This window comes from Poromitra crassiceps (assembly GCF_964638095.1).
Source record: "Poromitra crassiceps genome assembly, chromosome: 8".
In the NCBI taxonomy this organism is placed as follows: domain Eukaryota; kingdom Metazoa; phylum Chordata; class Actinopteri; order Beryciformes; family Melamphaidae; genus Poromitra; species Poromitra crassiceps.
Window position 1 is genome coordinate 5,444,153 of NC_139629.1, and position 24,973 is coordinate 5,469,125.

Here is a 24,973-nt window from a genome sequence, read left to right on the forward strand (position 1 = left end):
AAATGTGTGTAGTATGTGGGATCACCTGTGGTTATATGACAAAGATATTAGGGCTGTGCCGATTCACTTATCTCCCGATTCGATACTATCACGATACTTGGGTGCCGATTCGATATATATTGCGATTCTTAAGTATTGCGATTCTACGATTATTGCGATTCGATATTACGATTTATTGCGATTTTTGTTTCTTTTTTTCTTTTCTTTTTTCAGTTTGTTTGCTTTTTTCCACTAGATTAGAACATGGGAAAAGTTGAATCATACATTAGAGACTGTATATTATATCATGAGTAGGGCTGGGCGATATAGTTAAAAACAGGGGCGGACTGGGATCATAATTCAGGCCGGGCATTAGATACCAAGCAGGCCAGGCCGATATGGGCCGACGCGCGTGAAATTTGGGCCGTTTGAAGCCCAATTTGGGGCGTTTGAAGCTCAATGTGGGTAGTTTGAAGCCCAATTTGGGCCGTTTGAAGCTCAATTTGGGTCGTTTGAAGCCCAATTTGGGCCGTTTGAAGCCCAATTTGGGCCAAGTCCAATTTTACAATGAGATGCACCCACTTTAACCCTGAAGTGTAATTATTACTTCAGACTAACTAATAAAGTAATAAAACCACTAGTAAACCAGTAGGCAGCGCCTGGCCTGCTGTTCAGTGAGTGGCCTGACTGCGGGCACCAAAAAAAAAAAAAAAAAAAAAAATTTTTTTTTTTTTTTTTTTGCTTTTGCGATTATCGATTCTGGAATAAAAGATCGATTCAAAAAATTGTGACATTAAAAATCGCAATACTTAGGTGAATCGATTTTTTCTCCCACCCCTAAAAGATATGATCTAACTGCGTGTCAATGATACAGTTGCTCCAATAGCCGAGCTAATTACAAGCACAATTACACTGAACGATTTTAAGTGTGTCTTTACGGTCAAGTGAGCATGACTGAAACGAGGAACACAAACTATTTAGTCAACGATTCAAGTTGAACTTAGTTTGTGTGGAGTGCAATGGAATAAAATAGCGTAATGATGGGAGCTGTTCTGTTCAAACATGTTAAGTGGTTAGATTGGATCTCTTTCCGACAGGCTCCACTTTTCTATCGTGGCTGTTACTCTTAGATGAAAGTCATCTAAATCCAGAGTAAATCCTCCAATTACTACAAACTTTGATGTACTAAGTAGCCTCCAGTGAAGTTTCCAGACTGTCATTTTGTCTTGTGTTTTGAGACATCACTGGTGCCAATAACAATGTCCACATTTGTCCTGACTTGCAGGAAGGGATCAAATTATCTCACCTACTTCCCCGTTTATAGTTCAAATGCTAACGGATTTACAGCACGATTAACATATTATAGTCCTGATATACTATTTCAGCTTCAAAAGAGCATCTTGTGCGTGCGTGCATGTGTCAACTTTATTCTTGACTCGTGTCGTACTTTTCAGTATGGTATATTATTACGCCGTGTTTTGAACACAATACATGAAAATCGCAATGAGATCAAAGCAGAGTTACATATGAATGAAGCAGGCAAATACAATGAGAGTAGAGAAAGGAACAAGGGGAAAAGAATGATGACATGTATTTGACTTGCTGATGTTTGAATGAGGTAGATCATATTTCAGTGATGTTTAAGCATAATTTCAACTGAATGTGAAATAAAAACAGTCTGTCCTGAGACCCACTGGAATAGCAGTTCTCCCCCATCTCCACAGTATGTTCTCCCCCTGGCTCAGGAGGACTCATGTCTTTTTGCCAGCCATGTTGTCACTTTCAGCTCCAATGCTGCATGATATTCATGATCTTTATGTTTGTGATCGTAGGGTGAACGAGGCCAAACTGGCCCTCCTGGAATTCAGGGGGAAACTGGTATTGGACTTGCTGGACCAAAGGTAAATAGTGTTATCCTTGCTATAGCTACCTGTATGTATATTCTATCCTCTCTCTTCCTAAACCAACTTTATGTTGATCTGCAGGGTGACATGGGATACCAGGGCCGACTGGGTCCTCCTGGTCCTCCTGGAATGGGTGAACCTGGCATTTCTGTACGTCAACAAGAAACAAGAGTCTTAGCAAAACGTTGCCTGACATAATTTTCTATATCTGTGTGAGAACCTCGTATGATCTCTGTGACAGTTAAAGGGGGAATCAGTGGGAAGTGTGGTCTGTGTTGACTAAACCTAAAGGTACTTTGATCTGAGCAATGTTTAGGTGACATTCTCTCTGGCTTTATTTACAGGGGCCTCAGGGGCCACAAGGTGTTCAAGGGGAAAAAGGACCCCAAGGCGAGGGGTTCCCCGGAACAAAGGTATGATTATGAGTCTGTCGTGAGAGAACAAACCAAAAATATAGAAACATGATCTAGGCCAGGACTCGCCCTCACTCTCCACTTTCAAATCCCGACTCAAAACCAACCTGTTCTCCCAAGCTTACAACCTCCCATATACCCTTAACCACCTCCTCCAACCTCCCACCACCCCCTTTCCCCTTCCCTCTCTTCTGTCTGGCCCCTGTCCCTCCCACTCACCCCCTCCCTCCTCTCTGTTTCCATATAGCCCTGATTGATGTGTTTATTGTTATTTGTATCTGTTGCTCGTTGTTATCTTGTTTTCTGTGTACTCATATTGTCAGCGTCTTTGGGTCATTGAAAAGCACAATATAAAATACATTAATTATTAATTATTATTACTGTATGCATGCCAACCGAATGCATGTAGGGTTAGATCACGATGAGGTCATTTGAGGTACAAATAATGTGCTACCAATACTATACTTTAACCTGACGCTGCCACATGGTTTGTTTTCACATATCCATCTGGGAACAAGTCGCTCGGGAAACCATTTCAAAGGGCAGGCACTCTCAAAAAATACCTGGCAGGTGATTGGATGAACCATCTGTCTATCACATCTATCACAGGCTCACTCTCGCTGGCGTCACACCTAAAGCCCGCCCGTAGCTGCCTCATACGATGCTGATTGGTGTGAACCACTGGAGGTTCAGATTCAAACCAGTAGATTGGAGCGTGGCGAGATGGATTTGCCGTGTGATGTTAACTATCCTTCACTTATGAATGAGATATATTCACCTTATTCACCACGCCCACTTTTTCTCTCTTCCGCGTTACACGCAATTGTATTTGTTCTTCCGGTTCAGCGCTAGTTGGCGGCCAATTTCAAAACAAAACGTCATATGAATGAAGACAACATTCAGAAGCTACACACTGCGGCCAACTTCAGTTACAAGTTCATAGCGTTACTGCTGCGAGGAGCCGATGGCTGTACCCGGTCTGCATGTAACGTTAGTTACAAAAGCACGTCGACAGTGTTTTCTCACTGCCAGTAAGCCTACAGTAGGGTTTGACAGATAGCTAGTCCGACCGGTGTCAGCACAGCCAGCGTTCCCAGTCCTCGCTGCTCGTTAAATATTTCCAAATAGGCGTTATTCTGATAAACTGGTCACATGTTTGGAATGTTCTCATCTGAAAAAATATTAAAACTTTATAATAACAATGTTTTTTTTGCTTAAAAACAGCTTTTTGGCAAGTCTAAGAAATTACTACGGTAGGCGTCATCTACTTCCGTGTCTAAAACAGAAAGACGATTACAAAATGACATCATGCAGAAGCGTCCTTGTATGGGCAAAGAATAAGGTGAATACATTTTTAGCTAATGTTATTACAAATGATGTAACACACAGTTAAAAAGTAACCTTTGTTATTTAATTCTCAAAAATGTATATTTTAACCCAGGGCTGGACGATATGTCCAAAATCTATATCACAATATACTTCTTCATAGTCATAGATCATTATTACGATATTAGTCAATTAGTGCATTAACATTATAAAGGCCACAGGAAAAACTGCCAAGAACGCTCATTTTATGTCACAACGGATGTCTGCACCTACCATACAAACATGTCTGAAAAACAAATGTGCCAAGTCTCTTCTATTGATCATCATAGTTGCTAACAGACATAGCTTTAAGGCCTGAAAATACAGCAACATGAAAGCATGTTTTAGTGCCGTGCGCTCACAGCGTTTTAGAGAGGGACATTTAGAGAGGGACATTTAGAGAGGGACATTTAGAGAGGGACATTGGTCTCATTTTATGTACTGGTAACTGAGCCCTTCGTCAAACACATGGGCGACATCTGTCAAACCCGGAGCCCACTCTGTTTCAACGCATAGACGCACACCTCAAGTGTTCACTCCAGGGTTACTACTTTGTGCATTAAGCCTGTAAAAACAACGTTTCCCCCCCGTGCTGAAACATGTTACACTATGGGACATGTACTGTGGAATATCTGTGCAGAGATTGTACAAATATCCCATTCAAATGGAGAGTGCTGGGATTCAACCAAGGACTTAACCAGACAGAACTGGGAGCAGTAGTACAGTATAGAACAGGGGTGCCCACACTTTTTCAGCTTGGGAGCTACTTTTAAAATGACCAAGTCAAAGTGATCTACCAAACATATTTATTTATATATATATACACTGAGTATACAGTGGAAAACAGTGAAACAGTGGAAAAACAGTGGAAACAGTGGAAAAACAGTGGAAAAACAGTTGAAAAAAAAAATATATATATATCTTTTTTTTTTTTCTCCCCTCAATGCCATGCGATCGACCACACTACCTTCGCGATCGACCGGTCGATCGCGATCGACGTATTGGGCACCCCTGGTATAGAACATGCCTGTGATGATTATTTATGACAGCACTAAGATACACGTTTCTTAGTCCAATAATGATCATTATTATAGCTGCAGAGGAGGAAACCTAACCACAGTAAAGTGAGGTTACAGGTTAGTGTATTTTACCTGAGTAAACGAACGTAAACGTAACGTAGTAAACTAACGTACTAACTAAGTGACGTACTCTGTCACTGTTCCGTTCTGCATGTCAAGGCAGAACTTGGGCGTAAACTCGATAGTGGAAGACATGTTTATGTGGTTGCTGGGGATCCTCTGTAAAGAAATCTAAACACACTTATTTGTCAAAGGAAGCTCCTGGAAAATTAAGACTGAAAATGTCCCCAAGCAACGACACACCTGTTTGACCTGTGCCAGACTCAGTCACTCTTATGAGGAGTTCCTGTTTCACTAAAAGGGGTTCAGACTAGTCCTAAAGCAGGTCGGACACACACACACACACACACACACACACACACGCACACGCACACACTTTTTGAGCTAACGAGGCTTGATGCGCGCGTGTGCGCACACGCGCACACACACACACACACACACACACACACACACACACACACACACACACACACACACACACACACACACACACACACACAAAATTAATATGGTCCGGTCTGTATGTCTGCATTTCATTACATTTGGATGTTGCTTTGGCTGTACACATGCTCTCACTCAACACCCCCCTCACTCTGAAATGTATTTGGTACTGGTCAAGGGTATATATAGGGCAGCGGTTCCCAACCTCTTCTGAGTCAAGGGCCACTTGAAAGTCTCAAAAGTGTTCGCGTACAGATGCCAAATGATGCGTTCTCACAGCACTTTCTATTTGAACCATAAAAGGAGCTGTCCATCAGCACCACACAGAAATCTAAATCTAAAAGTGAGGTTCTGTCTGCAATAGGCTAATTAACAAATAACTGATTACAAATTAAATAATTGTATTATTCAACAATGGAGAAATGCATTTTTATACATAATAATTACATCTCCACCCAACCCCCTCCCCCCCACGAAGATCATAATGTTTTGCAAATGATTTTGTGGCCCACTTCCAATACCTTCATGGCCCACCAGTGGGCCCCGGCCCATAGTTTGGGAATGGCTGGTATAGGGTATAGGGCCCACTGCGAGGGGGTCGTCTGAAGAGGTTCAGAGGAGAAGGGGGAAAAAACTACAATTCCATTCCTACTGCATAGGATCATTTCATATCAATCACATGACAGTAGCAGGAACCAACTTGCTCTTCCTCCGTACCCTCCAAACTGAAAGCAATGTGGATTTGGCTGTGACCCAGCAGCAAAGTGGCAGTGCTGTGATAGGCAGAGAGGGGTCACGACCTTTCTTTGTTCCACAGGGGGATCGGGGGCTCGCTGGACCGAGGGGGTCGAGGGGACAGCCGGGGGCAGGAATCAAAGGAGAAAAGGTAGGCTATAAATACATCAGCTAATGAATGCCATTCACACAGACAGCCCATGTCTACACAACAAAGAGGCTAATGAAATCCACAAAGAAGCCTGAATGTCCTTTGGGCTACAATTATATAGACGGCTCCAAGTTGGAACATTAGATTGAGGAAGGCAATAGAGCAGATGGGCGAGTAGTAAAAACTCTGGTGACTGTGGGAAAGTTTCAAGTTAAAGGTGGGACATGGTGCTACTTTACATGCTAAATAATATAGCCATGGGTGATGTACTGTGTACAGGTGACGTTATACTGTACACATCATTGCAGTTACAGTTAGGAAAATCGCAGATTACGAATTTGAACTTTTCTCATTTCAAAAGAATTTTGTAAGTCATTTCATTTGATTTTCCTTGTTCCATTTCGAAGGCACATAGTATGGAAAACCATTTTTGCCAGGCTCTGTATTTACACGTTGGAATATCTAGTAAGATTAGGTCATTGTGAGACCTGGCCGTAATTTCTGGCTTTAATCAACCTGAAGAGAGGTAATGATGTCAAAACAAAATGCAAAGCATGAACATAACTGAGTTACTGTATTTGAACAACCCCAATGTGGTCTCTGCACCCGTTAGAACCCAGAGACCGCTCTGTTGAAAATGACCACTAACCCTCTTTTAGCAGCTGATTCTGGACAGAGTTTTGTTTGAGCTCTTAGTGCTGCATCTGACACCTTTGTCAATAATATTTCAATAGATCATCATAGAGATTGTTTTGGCTAGGGATGGGGCCGATCCGATCCAATATCGGCATCGGGTGCCGATATTGGCAGTAATTCACGGATCGGAATCGTTTTTTTTTTTTTTGCAATTCCAGCGCGGGCCGTAATTTGCCCATGTATAATAGTATCCTTCTTTGCCTTGTATACTTTCTTAATTTTGTCTGCTTTTTGCAAGGTATATTTTTAAAAAAATCTTTAATTGGCTAAATCTTTGCCTATACTGTATATTCAAGAAAAATATTGGTATCGGCATAATATCGGTATCGGCAGATATCCAAATTCAGGTATCGGAATCGGATCGGAAGTGAAAAAATGTGGATCGGTGCATCCCTATTTTTGGCATTAGAAACAAAGCTCTCAGGTGGGTTATTTCATGCAGATGTTACGAGCGACTCTGTATACAATACAATACAATGCAATGCAATACAATACAATATACTTTATTGTCCCTGTGGGGAAATTTATTTTTTCTTGGAGTCAATGTTGCACACATACTGTAACTGCCTCCATAGTAGAAACAAACACATATTTTAACAAAGCAGCACATATCAACACAAATTATACATATCAACTAGTGATAAGAACACCATGAAGCTATTGCACAAGCCCTAAAGCCTGTAGGGGGTAAGTCACTCACTTAGGTAAACTCACTATTCTTCAGCACCATTGAAGAGTGGAGTGCCTCAAGGGTCAATTCTGGGCCCAGTATCATCGATGACCTGACCATGGTGTTTTACCTCCAGGGTGAACTTGGGTCCCCAGGTGTTTCAGGACCAAGTGGACTAACGGGAGCAGGCATACAGGGGGAGAAGGTCAGCACAATATCTTTATACAAATGTTTAGCATGTCTTTCTGTCACACACTGACACATACAAACGTAGACATGCACAAGCATACACATATACATGTACATACTCATACCCATACAGATACACATAACATACCAATGCACATATACACATACCCATGCACAAAATTCTCCACTGATACCTGTCTAATCGGTATCATTGCTCAGGGAGTAGAGGGACCAAGAGGTCCACCAGGAATCAGAGGACCTCACGGAGAGGGCTTACCTGGACCCAAGGTTTGTAAAAACGCCTATGAAATGTAACTGTTGATTTCCCCATGACAATTAATCATTCAATCTACCGTACCCACCTACCTACTTACCCATCCATCCATCCATCCATCCATCTATCTATCTATCTATCTATCTATCTATCTATCTATCTATCTATCTATCTATCTATCTATCTATCCATCCATCCATCCATCCATCCATCCATCCATCCATCCATCTATCTATCTATCTATCTATCTATCTATCTATCTATCTATCTATCTATCTATCTATCTGTCTGTCTGTCTGTCTGTCTGTCTGTCTGTCTGTCTGTCTGCCTGTCTGTCTATATCTATCTATCTATTGTGGCAGGGTGGGCTGTGCCTCAGTGATTAAGGGTGCTTTCACACGTGGGACCCGGGAGCGTTTCTGAGCACACTCGTCCCCAAATTGACCCGAGGTGCGGCTCATTTCATGAGTGTAAACGTTGCGAAAATTCTATTTAAAATGCCAAAGAATTTATAATAAAGAAACCGACCGGAATATTCTATAAACCACTGCATTATGCCATCCGAATATTCTATAAACCACTGCATTATGCCATCAGAATATTCTATAAACCACTGCATTATGCCATCAGAATATTGTATAAACCACTGCATTATGCCATCAGAATATTCTATAAACCACTGCATTATGCCATCAGAATATTGTATAAACCACTGCATTATGCCATCAGAATATTGTATAAACCACTGCACTATGCCATCAGAATATTCTATAAACCACTGCATTATGCCATCAGAATATTCTATAAACCACTGCACTATGCCATCAGAATATTCTATAAACCACTGCATTATGCCATCAGAATATTCTATAAACCACTGCATTATGCCATCAGAATATTCTATAAACCACTGCATTATGCCATCAGAATATTGTATAAACCACTGCATTGTGCCATCCGAATATTGTATAAACCACTGCATTGTGCCATCAGAATATTCTATAAACCACTGCATTATGCCATCAGAATATTGTATAAACCACTGCATTATGCCATCAGAATATTCTATAAACCACTGCAGTTGGTTTATACGGTTAACGGTTCTCGATGGCATGCAGCAGATGATGCTCATCCATAAGGAGTGGTGGAAATGGCCAGGTTTTACTCTGGGAACCCTACTTACACAGGACGGGGGTTCCTGGAAGTGGCGTGGCCCTAGAGGATATTATTTCTGAATGCGTGACTCATTATAGCCTACCATTATAGCCACGTAGAAATCTCACTTAACTAAGATCACTGAGCTCTACTGATTATTTCCCCTTGATTTTATTCATGATAAACTTGAATATTAATGCTGCTTATTCAGCTTACAAATACATGTTCTCCTACTATTCTCTGCTGCTTTTCTCTCCAGTGTTTACTTTACCCCCTGCATTCTCGACCAATCACTCTGAACGACCCTACTTATAGCACCATTCAATTTTCAATTTCAATTTTCAAATAGCTTTATTGGCATGAAAAGACAGTGCTTATATTGCCAAAGCAAATACACATATTAACAGTACAACAATAAGGAAATTATAATAATAAATGAATGTACAGTCGAGGATGTATAATGTACAAACAGTCAAAATTTACAGTCAAAGATATATGTACATATAAACTTCCCAAAAAATGGGGCATTCTGATTTACATTTTTTACAGTTGTTCAACAGGTAAACAAACAGTAATTGTCAAATATAAAATAAAATAAAATAAAAATAAAATAAGTAAAATAAATAAAATAAGAATAAGAGTAAAAATGAAATGAAATAAAAAATAAAATAAAATAAAAATAAAATGAGCTGGTGTGTTTCACTGGATGTCTCTGAGGTTGTGGCAGGAGGCCAGATATTTAGCTGCCAATATGCAGCAGTTTGGTTTTTCTCCTAATAGGTATTTAAGCTTGTCTCTTTCTGATTGTGTTTCGAATTCTTGGTATTTGTGTATAATTTTGGGGAAGAATGATGCTCTAATTTCTGCATATTTGTCACAGTGTAGTAGGAAGTGTGTCTCTGTCTCTACTATGTTCTGTGTGCACCGTGAACATAGCCTGTCCTCCCTGGGTAGCCAGGTCTGTCTGTGGCGACCGGTCTCTAGGCTGTGTCCACTGACTCTGTACTTAGTCAATGTCTTTCTTAATTTGTCATCAGTCACGGTGGTCAGATATTCTGCCACCGTGTACTGTCTGTTTAGGGCCAAATAGCACTCCATTTTACTTTTAGTTTTTGTGGTGTTTTTCCAATGGGCGATGTATTTGTCTTTTTGTCTTGTTATAATTTGGTTGGGCCAGATTGTCTGTGGGGTGTCCTGAGGCTCTGTAGGGTTGGTTGAGGTTAGGGGACTGAGTCTCAGGACTAGTTGGCAGAGGGGACTATGGTCTTGGTTCATCTCGTGGTGTTTTGAGTACTCTCTCAACGACTGTACTCACAGCAGTGTTGACACTTCTCACTTAGCCCAGGGGCCTGTACTACGAATGTTGTATAAGAAGATCCAGGATCTGTCCCTTGATCTGGTTTGTCTAAACCAGATCAGCTCGATTGTAGTTAACTTGTACTACGAACGTCGATTGGCACTCGTTAACTCGAACCAGGTTTTTCTAATCAAGCTCACAGCTCGTGCACATGAAAATGCCCGTGCACTGGAGCTCGTGCCCGCAAAAGAGGCGTGGTTTTTAACAACTGCCAATCACAATGCAATATGGCCTGCTCCAACTCTGACAGCGCCAGACACGCCTATTTCCTCATTGAAAGAAACCGCAAATACAAATCTGCGTTGGATATTATTACTGTTCCCGAATGACTGTCTAAAGTGACCACTTTTATCCACACCAGTAATTTCTTTGAAGAGCGGTTTCGTAGGCTATCTACAGCTCTCTATCTACAGTCTTTTGTGGAAGCAATGTGTAATCTATCTCAGTCCAAAATCCGTATATGTATAGACCATTTAGGCTCAATGAATAATAATGATCTCATGATGTGTTTAGTCGCACTGATTGAATAATTCCTATAGGCTAATCAATAAAAAAAAGAATGATAATACAATTAAAAAATGCTTCTGAACTGAATCGACACGGTACGTGCGGGCATAGATTTCATTTATAAAAAATAGCCTATTTTGTGGCCAATCACATTATGAACAGCTGAGTTGACACGGCAGGCACACCCATTTCCTCGTTCAATGAAAGCGCAGTGATCAGAGTTTTAGCGGATATTTAATGTAGCCTGTCAGAATGAAAATCCGCGTTGGATAGTCTGCTGAAAGACTGTCTAAAGCTGACGCTTGTATTCACATCAGTCATTTGATTTACTTTGATCAGCGATTTCTGTCTCCTACAGCAGCTTTTTGCGAGTGTAAAAATATAAATGTGTAATCTCAGTCTATAAATTTCCACAATCTGTAAGCCTATTTAGACCATAGATTTAGAAACGCATGCTCAATGAATAATGATCTCTATCACTCATTATGTGTGGTTGCACTGATCGAATAATTCATATATAAAATAATGATATCCTAATAGCCTATAAAAGAGAAAACTGCTGAACTGAATTGAGACGATGCGGGCATAGTTTTCATTGATAAAAACTAGCCTATTTTGTGGTCACATGGCTATTGTAATGTCAGCAGAGTCGCATATCTCCATATTTCATATAATGATGCTGGAAATATGAAGTTCAATCACATCATACAGGCCAAAAGCAACACAGTTGCAGCTGCAAAATGCAGGAGTAGCCTAGATATGAATCATCTTAATATGGGATCGCCTGTGTGCAGGTGATCCCATATTAAATTGCTTAGATGTAGTAGGCTGTATGACCATTTCAATTCCAACCCAACGTCAGTCTCAGCTCCGTTGCGCACACGGCACCGTGCGCTTTGGAGACGTTTATGTAACCTTTTTATGCCGGTTTAGTGATATTTCTCCACTCACTATTCAGCTGCAATCGATCAGCGGGGTCAAACAACGTATCTAGGCTACTTGAGAGCACAAAAATGAATATATAAAAACATATTCCAAAGTGGTAAGTAGGGCTTAATTAAAATGTAGCCTGCAACAAGTGCAAGGCTTTAGTCCTTGGTTAATTCAACATTACAATTCGTGCTCCTTCCTTGTCCAGAAAGGGGTTGGCCATTTTTCCAAACTGCTGATTCGATTGGTTTGTGGGCGGTGTATTTAAGGTCTAATCTTGTCCTTGCAACTTAACCTGCTGCGGACCAGGTTAAGTGTGAAGCATAAGTTGCTATGGAAATATATGTCGGTAAGAAGTTAGCTTGCTTTGTAGTACGGCTAAACCAGGGTTAAACCTGAAGTTACCTCGCTAAACCACTAATCTTGCTTTGTAGTACAGGCCCATGACGTAGCCCTTTCACTTCAACACATGATGCCAGTACGGCGGAGACACACTACAGAAAAATTAGAGAAAACACACGCACATCTCTTCTTGTAGGTGCTGAGTCCAAAGTGGTTAATTCATCAAGATTAAAAGAGACTCGCGACACTGATTTGCTCCCAATGTTTTGTTTAATTTTGCATTTTAAAAGACAACGTTTCGAGCCGTTGCAGGCTCTTCGTCAGGTCAGGCAGCAATAATCAAGAGAGGTTCAGGTGTTCCTCATGAAGGATCTGGGTCCCACCTGTGGGTGTGGCCATGATCATGTTTGGTGATCAGTGTGCTGGACGTGTCAAAAGACATGTTTAACCCAGAAAAAATCTGACATTGCTAAGAATATATAGTTAAGTGAGAAGTAGCAATACATATAAACAAGTTCGAAAATATACAAAAAGGGCCTATTCAATTTTATTCATGTGGCCCATAAATTTTAAAATTACTTGGGGGTAGGCTACTATGATCTCATGAGATATATTAACACTCTACCCCCCCATAGGAATGAAACAACATAGAATAAGCAACAAACAATACATGATAGTGGAAGAAGATATTAACTCGTCGATTTTATCAAAAAATATATATTAGACAAAGAAGGCGAGGCGTCAAAATGGAAAACTTTCTCAGAGGTGAAAATGTGGTTTTCTAAGCCCATAGCATTCACCAATGAATTTACAGGAAGGGTTTGATGGAAAAGTCTTCATTAAGACCACGGGGGGCCCTTGTCTGTCGGTAGTATATCCAGTAAAGTTCTCGTTGAAGAAGACATCTTTCTGTGTCTCCTTTTCTTCTTTGTGGGAGAACATGTTCAACACCTGTATAGCGGAGAGAAGCCACAGGATGGTTTAGTTCATTAAAATGGCTCGCAACAGGACTCTTTATATCACCTGTGCGTATAGTGCTACGGTGTTCTGCTATGCGGGCCTTCAAAGCTCTGTTAGTCTTTCCCACATAGCCCAATCCACAGGGGCACTTAAGCAGGTAAATCACACTGGTAGTGGAACATGTGATTTTGCCTTTAATTTTGATAGCTTTACCGTTCTGTGGGTGGTTGAAGTGGGTACTTCTTGTTGTGAAGTTACATTGAGTACATGAATTGCATCTAAAGTTGCCTTGTAGGTCATCCAGGAAAGTGTGAGGTTTTTTGGGAGACACACTACAGCCATTACACCTGCTAATGAGATGTCTGTTGTCAAAGCAAACCGAGTCTCATAGGTATTAATTAAGTCACTCTGTGTGTGTGTGTGCGCGCTCGCACGTGCGTGTGTAACAGGGGCGTTTCTAGGTCCTGAAGACACTGGGGGCTTTAGCCAGGTACCCCGACGGGGAGGGGGGGCAAGGAGGGTGGGGGCTCCCCTCCCCCCCATTTAAAAAATTTAGGTTTTTCCAATCCGTAAATACCCATGTTGTGAGTCATTTGAGATGAATACAGAAGAACAAGATTAGTGGGTCTCAAAGTGAGGTCCAGGGACCACCAGAGGTCCTTGATAGGGTTCTGGCGGGAGTCCACTTAGCAAATTCATGAATTGATAAATGTCAGCATTAGCCTCTTTCACTTACCAGAAGTTCTCACCACCTCCCCTCCTCATCCTCTGGTCTGGTCTCCTCAACTCTGCTCTCCTCTCCTCTCCTCTGCTGTGGTCTGGTGTCCTCTGTTTTGCTCTGCTCCACTCCCCTCAGGCTGAGATGAGAAAAAAACAAACAGAAAATATCAGTAGGCTATGCAGGACCAAATTATCAGTTACTATTGTCATAGTGTGTCATTACATAATGTTTCTGCTTGTTTTCTGAGATAAATGGGCCTTGATGCTCAAGGCCCATTTATCTCAGAAAATATCTTCACACAGAATATTATTGACCATACAAGCTACAACGCTAGCATCAGCATGAAGCCACAGCCATCCACTCCAATGTCTATAGAAGCTAACGTTAGCATGACTGTCACAATAACAATGCCTTCACTTCACAGTTACATTAAACAAAACCACACATCACTGCTTCATTAAACCATTACAACAAACAATACCTTGTTCCCAATTCCAGCTAGGCGCTTTTGATTAGATAAAGAACCGTAGGTTGAAGAGCGACATGTGTTTTGCGACCGTCTGATTAACTTTTTCATGTCAATTCACTTCCGGCCGGTGAGCACACCTTACGTCAAGTAGCGTAGATATAACATCACTACGTCCGCTCTAAGTTTCAAAATAAAAGTACCATATGATACAAAAACGGCACCATCAGAATTTAGGTTTACAGGAAGCGTGTACCTTAATAAAATACCTTCACAGGAGTCACTGGGGGGGTTCGTACACTCTGACTGAGTTGGTTTCTTCCATGATGCGTCATCATGGGAAAAACCAACTCGACCGGGGAAAGAGGGGGGTTTCGCTGCAAGCACTGACTTGAGAGGCTGTTCATAACCTCCGGGGCTAGGAAAGAAACATCCGGGGCTCTAGACCCGGAAGCCCAGGGCTGACGACGCCTCTGGTGTGTAAGTGTGTGTGTGTGTGTGTTTGCTGAGAAAGCGAATGATGAAAAAAAAACTTTGTCATTGATTATGACCAACAACTTAATTTTTTTTTTTACTATTTAAAGTGATGATCTCAAAGATTTTCATGTAAATAAATGTCTGTTACGTCACTGTCTATCGCCGACTAAGTTAACACAATGGTGATTGAGGCTATGGCCCATTGATGGAAGCCGTTGCATTTTCAGTATTGCAACATTTATGAACTTGGTGTCTGTGGTGACCCCAATGATGCAACGCTGCTTGGATCTCACCGCACATCGCTATAGGTGTCGCCAAAGAGAACAAAACTGAAATCTCAGAGATTCTCGCTTTAACTTTTACATAATCAGTTTACTTTATAGGTGATTTGAAGTCCAGACGTCCTGTAGATGTAACACATCTACGGCTGGCTACTGCGGGACTAGTTCCCATTGGTGCCGACTCCGAGGAACACGATTGGTATGGCCACCATCAAGCCTGATTACTATTGAACCCTAGAACAAAAAGTGTAGAACTGAGTACAACGACTAACAAATCAAACAAAGTCAAAATAAACTGGAATATACTATGATGTAAATGTACAAACCTTCACCCCTGTGCTCACATGGCCTTAAGGATGTGACCGCTGTAGTCACACACACACACACACACACACACACACACACACACACACACACACACACACATACACACACACATCTGAGATATAATAGTCTCTTAAAATGTGGTGTTGAAAGCATTGAAAAACGTCCAGAAGATGCCAAGGGTCGTGACAAAGCGAGATGGGGTTGGTGTACTATACACTTTGGCATGTTAGTCACCGGGTTGACATAACAAATGTATGTGCTTAACGTTAGTCTTGTTTTCATTAAATATATTACATTATTATTATATACCGTATACATTAAATATATTACATTATTATTATATACCGTATATCATTAAATATATTACATTATTATTATATACCGTATATCATTAAATATATTACATTATTATTATATACCGTATACATTACTGGAGATTGAAAAACAAGTTCAACAAAGAGGTGATGACTCTTCTGTGCAATATTCATCGTAGCATGAGATGACTTACAAGGTCTTAAAGGGTTTCTATTGGCATGATGACACTTGACCCTGCTTAGTGCAAACAGCCACCAATCTTGGCCTCTTAGCAAAAACTAAAACATGTCCAAAGTTGTGATTGTTGTTTGTTTACAACCAGCAGCAACTGTTGGATAATGCAGTGGTTTATACAATATTCTGATGGCATAATGCAGTGGTTTATACAATATTCTGATGGCATAATGCAGTGGTTTATACAATATTCTGATGGCATAATGCAGTGGTTTATAAAATATTCTGATGGCATAATGCAGTGGTTTATACAATATTCTGATGGCATAGTGCAGTGGTTTATACAATATTCTGATGGCATAGTGCAGTGGCTTATACAATATTCTGATGGCATAGTGCAGTGGTTTATACAATATTCTGATGGCATAGTGCAGTGGTTTTCAACCGTAGGACCCAGACAACTAGTCCCTGTTTAGATGGCTAGAATGAAAAGCAGTAGGGCTCTGAGTGAGTCCTGAGGACCACAATTGAAAACTACTGGCATAGTGAGTATACAGAGGCTGCCTTTCAGCTCGAGGATCTGGGTGCAAGCCTGTTTTCTGGGTGCAAGCCTGTTGGCCTGTTTTCTGGGTGCAAGCCTGTTTTCTGGGTGCAAGCCTGCTAAAGTGCCTTTGAGCAAGATACCGAGTCCCTGAGAGTGCTGTATTGATCTCGCCTCCCTAACCCTAACCCCAGAATCAAGAGTTTTGGTTAACAAAATGTTGATGTCACCAGCGGTCTCTCTGGCAGTCTTTCTCTGTGAAGAAGAATGACGTATACCGTAAATTCCGGACTATAAGCCGCACCTTTTTTCCCGTTTTTTGGGCTTTTTTGGCCCCTGCGGCTTATATAACGGTGCGGCTTATCTATGGATTTTTTCAAAAAAAAAAAAAAAAATCTTTTTTTTTTAGCACTCTTTCTAACTATAAATCCTATATAAATATAATAAGTTTTAATTTCCTCTCTTGCCCTCTTTTCACCACACTGTATGACACTGTATGACACTGTGTGCACTGTAAAAAACAACACAGGTGGTGTTGTGTTATGTTGTTTTGTTGAAATGTTAATAAATGGGAGCTTCCTCTACAATCCCCTCTGTGCATGAACCCTTACATATGGTAATTAAACATTAAAACACAAAAAAAAAAAAATACCACTCAAACACCCGCGGCTTATAGTCCGGTGCGGCTTATATAAGAAAAAAATAGTCAACTTTGAAGGTGCGGCTTATACACCGGTGCGGCTTATAGTCCGGAATTTACGGTACTCAAAATTATAATTACATTTTCTTATAATGATAGACAGTATGTCATCATGTTGTATCAAAATCAATCAAATCAGTATGCCATCATGTTGTTTCTATTTCCAGGGAGATCAAGGTTTACCAGGAGAACAGGGAGGTACAGGAGAAAGAGGCTTTGGTGAGCCTGGTCCAAAGGTAAGATTAGACATGTACTGATCTAAATAAATCAATGTAATATTACGGTAGTCTATATGGGAGCACGACACGTATATATTTAAACAATGATGGACCACCAATGTACCGAATGTACACAAACAAATAACTATATTCTACTGTTACAGGGTGACCCTGGAGCAGCTGGTTTGGGCGGCCTGCCTGGTCTTCCAGGAGAAGATGGGGCTCCAGGACAGAAGGTAGTAAACTCAACTTCCCAACGGTATCTGAGCACCAGATTCCCGTGTCTGTCGGCTTACAATTGGAGGAAAGAATATGCTATTTCTAGGATTCTTTTTGATTCTCTGTCTCATCTACCTTTCCTCCGTCAGGGTGAGGCTGGTTTAACTGGACTAAGAGGTCAGGAGGGAGCACCAGGGATTGGCACTCAAGGAGAGAAGGTGCACTTTACATGTGTATCAATATTGTGCAGATCACTATTTATATCACAACAGGGCCAATGTCAATTAAATGAGTTGTACTCTTAATTCCTGCCAGGGCGACCAGGGTCAGAGGGGGATCCGCGGGCTCCATGGGCCTCCTGGGATCTCAGGGCCCTCAGGATCAAAGGTGAGAATACAAAATAAAAAATATTGCCCCAGATTTATGTCAGTAATCCAAACTTTTAATTCAGACAAAATACTTGCCAGGCTTACATCAGTAGCTCAACTTCTCTGCAGGTTGTTGACTGCGCTGTTCAAATAAGTGTGCTGTTGGGTTTTAAGTCTCACGCCAACGCTTGTCTTCCAGGGAGAGCCTGGGATACCGGGCCGGCTGGGCATGCCAGGGCCTCCCGGACGAAGCATAGCAGGTTCCAAGGTAACAAATACAAATCTATTATCACCTTGTCTCTAAACACAGGTCTCGGCAGGTAGACAATAACTAGCAGAGAGCCAGATAAGAGTCCATTGCATTGCATCACCCACTTGATATTAAGCATCACTGTGACTTCGTTTGTCTTGGTCTCCTTATTTTCCAGGGTGACGCGGGCCCTCCTGGCCCCTCCGGGCCCGTTGGGGAGACAGGCTACGGGCTAGCTGGTCCAAAGGTAGGCACTAGGATTTGTGAATGAAGAATGTGGCATTTATGTGGTTGGTTTTCATTACTGGGTGTTGTTTTCCCAGGGTGATCGTGGGCATCCAGGTTCACCAGGTGCAGGTGGTCCAAAAGGCGATGGCTTCCCTGGCCCTGTGGTTTGTACCATCAACCAAGACCGTATCAATCTTAATATTTGACCACTTTTTCCAACAACAGTGAAATCACGTGCAAGCTAACATCTTATTATGTTTGTATTTTTCTAGGGGCCTCCAGGCTTACCAGGCTTACCGGGTGAGCAGGGCCTTGAAGGGATAGGAATCCCCGGTCCCAAGGTTTGTGTGTACATACCGTGTGTTTTTGCATGTGTGTGTGTATATGGACATGTCTACAGTACTTTTGATACTGATATGTCTGTTCCAGGGAGACGTTGGCTTCAGAGGATTGCCAGGTTTGCCCGGCCCACCTGGAGAGGGTTTACATGGACCACCAGTAAGAAAGGCCATGTACCACACAGCATGACATATTATGATTGTTTCAAGCTAATTAACTACAATAAGCGTCATCAGCCTCTGACAACCTGTAAGATTAGCTCTGATAATATGCACTGATATACCTGAGCATTTACAGGATTCTTCTCATAGAACAGTACTCTATAACGAGGTCACTGTTAATCATTTGTTTTAAGGGTAACATTGGAAGATCAGGACCACCTGGTGCAACTGGACCTGCAGGGGAAGGTATTCAAGGGCCAAAGGTAAATATCACCCCTGTGGTTAATTTTAATTCATGTGTAACATATTGAATTCTCAGTCAAATCCAGTAGTTTTTCAAGCACTTTACTTTGCGTATAAAGAAGCAATATTGATCAAACAAGCTCTTCATAATCATAATCACTTTCACTCAGCAAGTGAGACAAACATAACCAATTTGACATGGTTAATTGATACTGACACATTACCAGGCATCTATACGATATAGCAGTGATTCCCAACCAGGGGGTACGTGTACCCCTAGGGGTACTTGAGCAGCTTGCAGGGGGTACTTGGAATGCCCATTGTTAAAATGTGATGTGTGTGCCGCAACTAGTTCTGCTGGCAAGTGTCAACTGCTACACTGTTCTGCTACTGATAATGGCAAACAAAACAACTAAAAAGCACAAACACCGGCAGTTCAGTGAAACATATATTTTGTATAGATTTACTTGTATGTAATCATCAACACGCATGAGTGAGGGGTACTATTGTCATGGAAAAACAGCTCAAGGGGTACATAAGACAAAAAAGGCTGGGAACCACTGCGATATAGGACTGACACTAGCAGCAGGACAAAATAAAATAAAAAGTACAATGATTTATCAACACTGATTTTTACATCTATCATAGGTTTAGTTTTGCTGTATTTGATATGTACTGTGTGCGCACAGGACTCTGTGTGCCCAGGGACTACAGATGCAAATTAGCTTTTAGCTATCTCTGGTGCAATATATTTATTGTGTACTGTCCCTGCTTCAATAAACAATAAAGATAAAGATAGTGCTGAACTGTGTGATCTAATTTCAGGGTGAGCCAGGGTCTCAGGGTGTGACAGGGCCTAGAGGCCCTTCAGGAGAGGGGTTTCCTGGAGCTAAGGTAAGGGAGAACACGTTTAGTGAAACCTGATGAACTTGTGTTTGGATGCAGACTTGCTCTCGTCTCTCTACAGGGTGACCGTGGCTTACAAGGCGAGAGGGGGATCAAAGGAATACACGGAGACATGGGAGATCCTGGAATTCCGGGTGATGCAGTAAGTCATCATTTTCTTGAGATGTCTTAAGATATTTGCACACTACACACCGTAGTCAAGTGTTATATCTATATCTATACAATTAGGTATGTGTACTTTTGTTTGTTTGTGTTAGTCTGAAGAACCTCAAAATGCTCATTTGAATAACAAAAGACAGAAACGGTGATATTGTTTTAACGTTTTCTCAAAATCCCAGGGGAGAGCAGGAGTGAAAGGAGAAGCAGGCCTCACAGTAAGTTCATCAGGTCCACTGGTGTCTCACCATTCAACCATTGCTAGAGGTTGTTGCCCCTTTGTGTGTGTGTGTGTGTGTGTGTGTGTATATTGGTGTAACATGTCTTGTCTCATCCTTTTCAGAGAGAAGACATCATTAAGCTGATCAAAGAAATCTGTGGTAAGAAAGAAACCAAGTGAAGTTTGTGTATCGCTAAAATAAGTAGCCAGCATCTTGACGAGTACCTTGAAGTCACACATCTGGCATGATGATGCAGTTTCCAAGTCTCTACAATACAAATTACTACACATTAACTAAAGGAAACCAAACCGAAGTGAGCATGAAGGTTCAGGCCGGTGTTAAAACAATGTGTTTCTCTGTTTTCAGGATGTGGTATCAAATGCAAGGAAAGGCCAATGGAGCTTGTGTTCGTCATTGACAGCTCAGAGAGTGTCGGTCCTGAGAACTTTGAAATCATCAAGGACTTTGTCACGAGGTTGGTGGACCGGACCACAGTCGGACGCAACGCCACCAGAATTGGACTGGTCCTCTACAGTCTGGAGGTCCACTTGGAGTTCAACTTGGCTCGTTACATGAGCCAACAGGACGTTAAGCAGGCCATCAGGAGAATGCCTTACATGGGTGAGGGCACCTACACCGGCACCGCCATCAGAAAGGCAACTCAGGAGGCTTTCTTCAGCGCCCGGAATGGAGTCAGGAAAGTAGCCATCGTCATCACCGACGGTCAGACCGACAAACGAGAGCCGGTCAAACTCGACATAGCGGTGCGGGAAGCTCATGCCGCCAACATAGAGATGTACGCACTGGGGATCGTCAATTCCTCGGATCCTACACAGGCCGAGTTCCTGCGAGAGCTCAACCTCATCGCCTCAGACCCTGACAGCGAACATATGTACCTCATTGATGACTTCAACACTTTACCAGGTGATAATCACAGAGGCCATTTACACCTGGCGTTAACATGCGTCTTCTGTGATCAGATTGCAATCAGATTGTGTTTTATCACTTGAAAGTACAGGTGTAAACGCCCCCAAAACGCATTGAAGAAGGATTGCAATCTGATCGGCCAAACCACCTCCGGAGGTGGTCAGGGATGCATTGTGTACACATTGAACACAAGTGTAAATGCAATGTGTCCTCTCAATCTGGATACAGCAACTTTATGCGGATTGAGAGGACAACCATTTCTGCCATCTGATTGCAATCAGATTGCAGAAAATGCATGTTAACGCCAGGTGTAAATGGAATCAGGCTGAAGTGATAAAATACAATCTGATTGCAATCTGATGGCAGAAAACGCATGTTAACGCCAGGTGTAAATGGCCTCACAGTCAGATGTTGTTAATGTTACACTTTCAGCTGTGCGCTCGTGGAAAAAAGCAAGGATGCTGTACAACAATCGAATGTGTATTGTAGGCCTTTTTCATTGAGACATTATGAAGTGCTTGAAATTTAAATTTTTTCTTTCTTCCTTCTCTTTTTAGCTCTGGAGTCGCAGCTCGTTAACCAGTTCTGTGAAGATGAAAATGGCGCCCTTATCTACAATCGCATCACAAATGGCTACGGACATGGAAACAATGGGCAGGCTAACAATGGATACGGAGATAAAACCAATGGACATAATGGTCTTGGGAATAATGGTTATGGGCACACTGAATATGATAACAATGGATTTGTGACCTACCGAGAACGCACCAACAGCCACATCCGAGGACGTGGAGACACTTTTACCCTTCCCATCAGTGCCGATCCCCTGCCAGTTCAGGTCTTTGTCAAGCTACTGTTAATCTATCATAATCTACACTGTCTTATCTTATTTATTTGACTGTTCAGTATTCGTCTCAACACTGATACATTCTTACTTCCGGCTTGGTCAGCTCAGACACAATTGGCCGTGTCTGCGGGTGGGAAGCCGGTGGGGTATATGTGTCCTGTCGCTGCACTAGTGCTGCCTCTGGTCGGTCGGGGCGCCTGTTCGAGGGAGGAGGGGAACTGGGGGAATAGCGTGATCCTCCCACGTGCTATGTCCTGCCGGTGAAACTCCTCGCTGTCAGGTGAAAAGAAGCGGCTGGCGACTCCACGTATCGGGGGAAGCATGTGCTAGTCTACAACTCTCCCCAGATCGGCAGAGGGGGTGGAGCAATGACCATGGCAGCAGGGGGAATTGGCCAAGGACAATTGGGGAGAAAACACTAAAAACAAAATTGAAAAAAACCCACTGATACATTCTTCTGCCATTGTCTTGAACTAGGTGGAAGAGGATGATGAAGGTGAAGATTTAGACTTCAGGCCTCGTGTGCGGGGAGGCAACATTGTGCCTGTAGTCAACAAGACGGCATCTTCATCGCCTGTGAGAGAAAGCGCCAACTCCAGTGAGGGAGGCTCATCAACATCCTTCACCTCCAATCAGTTGCAGCCTGTGGTGACTCCTGTCCTGCCTGAAGGTGAGCACAGCGCCACCTGCAGTTCCTCCGGGTGTAAATGTACATGCTTTGGAAATCAACGCATCTCACACACACCATTTGTTTGTCAGAGCCCGCTCGTGTCGATCCCCGCTGTAACCAGGGCTTGGACCCGGGCACCTGCAGAGAATACACCATCCGCTGGTACTACGACATGCAGGCCAACTCCTGTGCACAGTTCTGGTTTGGAGGCTGTGGTGGCAATGACAACCGTTATGTGACAGAAGACGAATGCAAGAGGACTTGTGTTGTATCCAGAACTGGTAAATCTCATAGATCCTTCACAGCAAAAATGCCCGTGCCTTTGTAAGTTTTCTTCTTTTTCTGAATAATATCATTCTTTGTTGTCCCCAGCTGGATAGAATGAGAGGAAAATATTTGGCTGTCATCTGATGAACTCTGTGGAACCAGCCAAAATGAAGTGGACTTACACTATACAATCTGCTGTTTTGTTATAATCCAGTGCTTCCCAAACTTTTTTTGTCTTGTGTGTACCCCTTGAACTGTTTTGCCATGCGAGTAGTACCCCCTCACTCATGCCAGTAGTACCCCCTCACTCATGCCAGTAGTAGCCCCTCACTCATGCCAGTAGTACCCCCATCACTCATGCCAGTAGTACCGCCTCACTCATGCCAGTAGTACCCCCATCACTCATGCCAGTAGTACCCCCTCACTCATGCCAGTAGTACCCCCTCACTCATGCCAGTAGTACCCCATCACTCATGCCAGTAGCACCCCCTCACTCATGCCAGTAGCACACCCTCACTCATGCCAGTAGCACCCCCTCACTCATGCCAGTAGTACCCCATCACTCATGCCAGTAGTACCCCCTCACTCATGCCAGTAGTACCCCATCACTCATGCCAGTAGTACCCCCTCACTCATGCCAGTAGTACCCCATCACTCATGCCAGTAGTACCCCCTCACTCATGCCAGTAGTACCCCATCACTCATGCCAGTAGTACCCCCTCACTCATGCCAGTAGTACCCCCTCACTCATGCCAGTAGTACCCCATCACTCATGCCAGTAGTACCCCCTCACTCATGCCAGTAGTACCCCCATCACTCATGCCAGTAGTACCCCCCCTCACTCATGCCAGTAGTACCCCCTCACTCATGCCAGTAGTACCCCCCCTCACTCATGCCAGTAGTACCCCCATCACTCATGCCAGTAGTACCCTCTCACTCATGCCAGTAGTACCCCCATCACTCATGCCAGTAGTACCCCCATCACTCATGCCAGTAGTACCCCCATCACTCATGCCAGTAGTACCCCCATCACTCATGCCAGTAGTACCCCCATCACTCATGCCAGTAGTACCCCCTCACTCATGCCAGTAGCACCCCCATCACTCATGCCAGTAGCACCCCCTCACTCATGCCAGTAGTACCCCCATCACTCATGCCAGTAGTACCCCATCACTCATGCCAGTAGTACCCCCTCACTCATGCCAGTAGTACCCCCTCACTCATGCCAGTAGTACCCCCATCACTCATGCCAGTAGTACCCCCATCACTCATGCCAGTAGTACCCCCATCACTCATGCCAGTAGTACCCCCCCTCACTCATGCCAGTAGTACCCCCTCACTCATGCCAGTAGTACCCCCCCTCACTCATGCCAGTAGTACCCCCATCACTCATGCCAGTAGTACCCCCTCACTCATGCCAGTAGTACCCCCATCACTCATGCCAGTAGCACCCCCTCACTCATGCCAGTAGTACCCCCTCACTCATGCCAGTAGTACCCCCCTCACTCATGCCAATAGTACCCCCTCACTCATGCCAGTAGTACCCCCATCACTCATGCCAGTAGTACCCCCTCACTCATGCCAGTAGTACCCCCATCACTCATGCCAGTAGTACCCCCTCACTCATGCCAGTAGTACCCCCTCACTCATGCCAGTAGCACCCCCTCACTCATGCGTGTACTTTGTGCCGCAAAGAAAACACTGTGACTGTGGTGGATCTGTGAAGTACAAGTAGTCTAAATCC

The 24,973-nt window shown here is 42.9% G+C and overlaps 1 protein-coding gene across 1 annotated transcript in view; it reads left to right on the forward strand.

Annotated features, from left to right (window-relative positions):
- col28a2a (collagen, type XXVIII, alpha 2a) overlaps window positions 1–23,500 on the forward strand; it is a 32,213-nt gene extending 8,713 nt beyond the window's left edge. Inside the window, exons 12-36 of the mRNA XM_083642128.1 lie at window positions 1,812–1,880; window positions 1,965–2,033; window positions 2,228–2,296; window positions 6,059–6,127; window positions 7,630–7,698; window positions 7,902–7,970; window positions 17,377–17,445; window positions 17,592–17,663; window positions 17,796–17,864; window positions 17,962–18,033; window positions 18,214–18,282; window positions 18,443–18,511; window positions 18,588–18,656; window positions 18,765–18,833; window positions 18,922–18,990; window positions 19,187–19,255; window positions 20,061–20,129; window positions 20,203–20,283; window positions 20,480–20,515; window positions 20,641–20,677; window positions 20,885–21,442; window positions 22,003–22,283; window positions 22,770–22,962; window positions 23,052–23,243; window positions 23,335–23,500. Of these exons, the coding sequence (XP_083498254.1) occupies window positions 1,812–1,880; window positions 1,965–2,033; window positions 2,228–2,296; window positions 6,059–6,127; window positions 7,630–7,698; window positions 7,902–7,970; window positions 17,377–17,445; window positions 17,592–17,663; window positions 17,796–17,864; window positions 17,962–18,033; window positions 18,214–18,282; window positions 18,443–18,511; window positions 18,588–18,656; window positions 18,765–18,833; window positions 18,922–18,990; window positions 19,187–19,255; window positions 20,061–20,129; window positions 20,203–20,283; window positions 20,480–20,515; window positions 20,641–20,677; window positions 20,885–21,442; window positions 22,003–22,283; window positions 22,770–22,962; window positions 23,052–23,243; window positions 23,335–23,342 (2,565 nt within the window). The 3' untranslated portion in view covers window positions 23,343–23,500. The remainder of the gene's footprint in view (window positions 1–1,811; window positions 1,881–1,964; window positions 2,034–2,227; window positions 2,297–6,058; window positions 6,128–7,629; window positions 7,699–7,901; window positions 7,971–17,376; window positions 17,446–17,591; window positions 17,664–17,795; window positions 17,865–17,961; window positions 18,034–18,213; window positions 18,283–18,442; window positions 18,512–18,587; window positions 18,657–18,764; window positions 18,834–18,921; window positions 18,991–19,186; window positions 19,256–20,060; window positions 20,130–20,202; window positions 20,284–20,479; window positions 20,516–20,640; window positions 20,678–20,884; window positions 21,443–22,002; window positions 22,284–22,769; window positions 22,963–23,051; window positions 23,244–23,334) is intronic.
- Window positions 23,501–24,973: the final 1,473 nt, after the last annotated feature.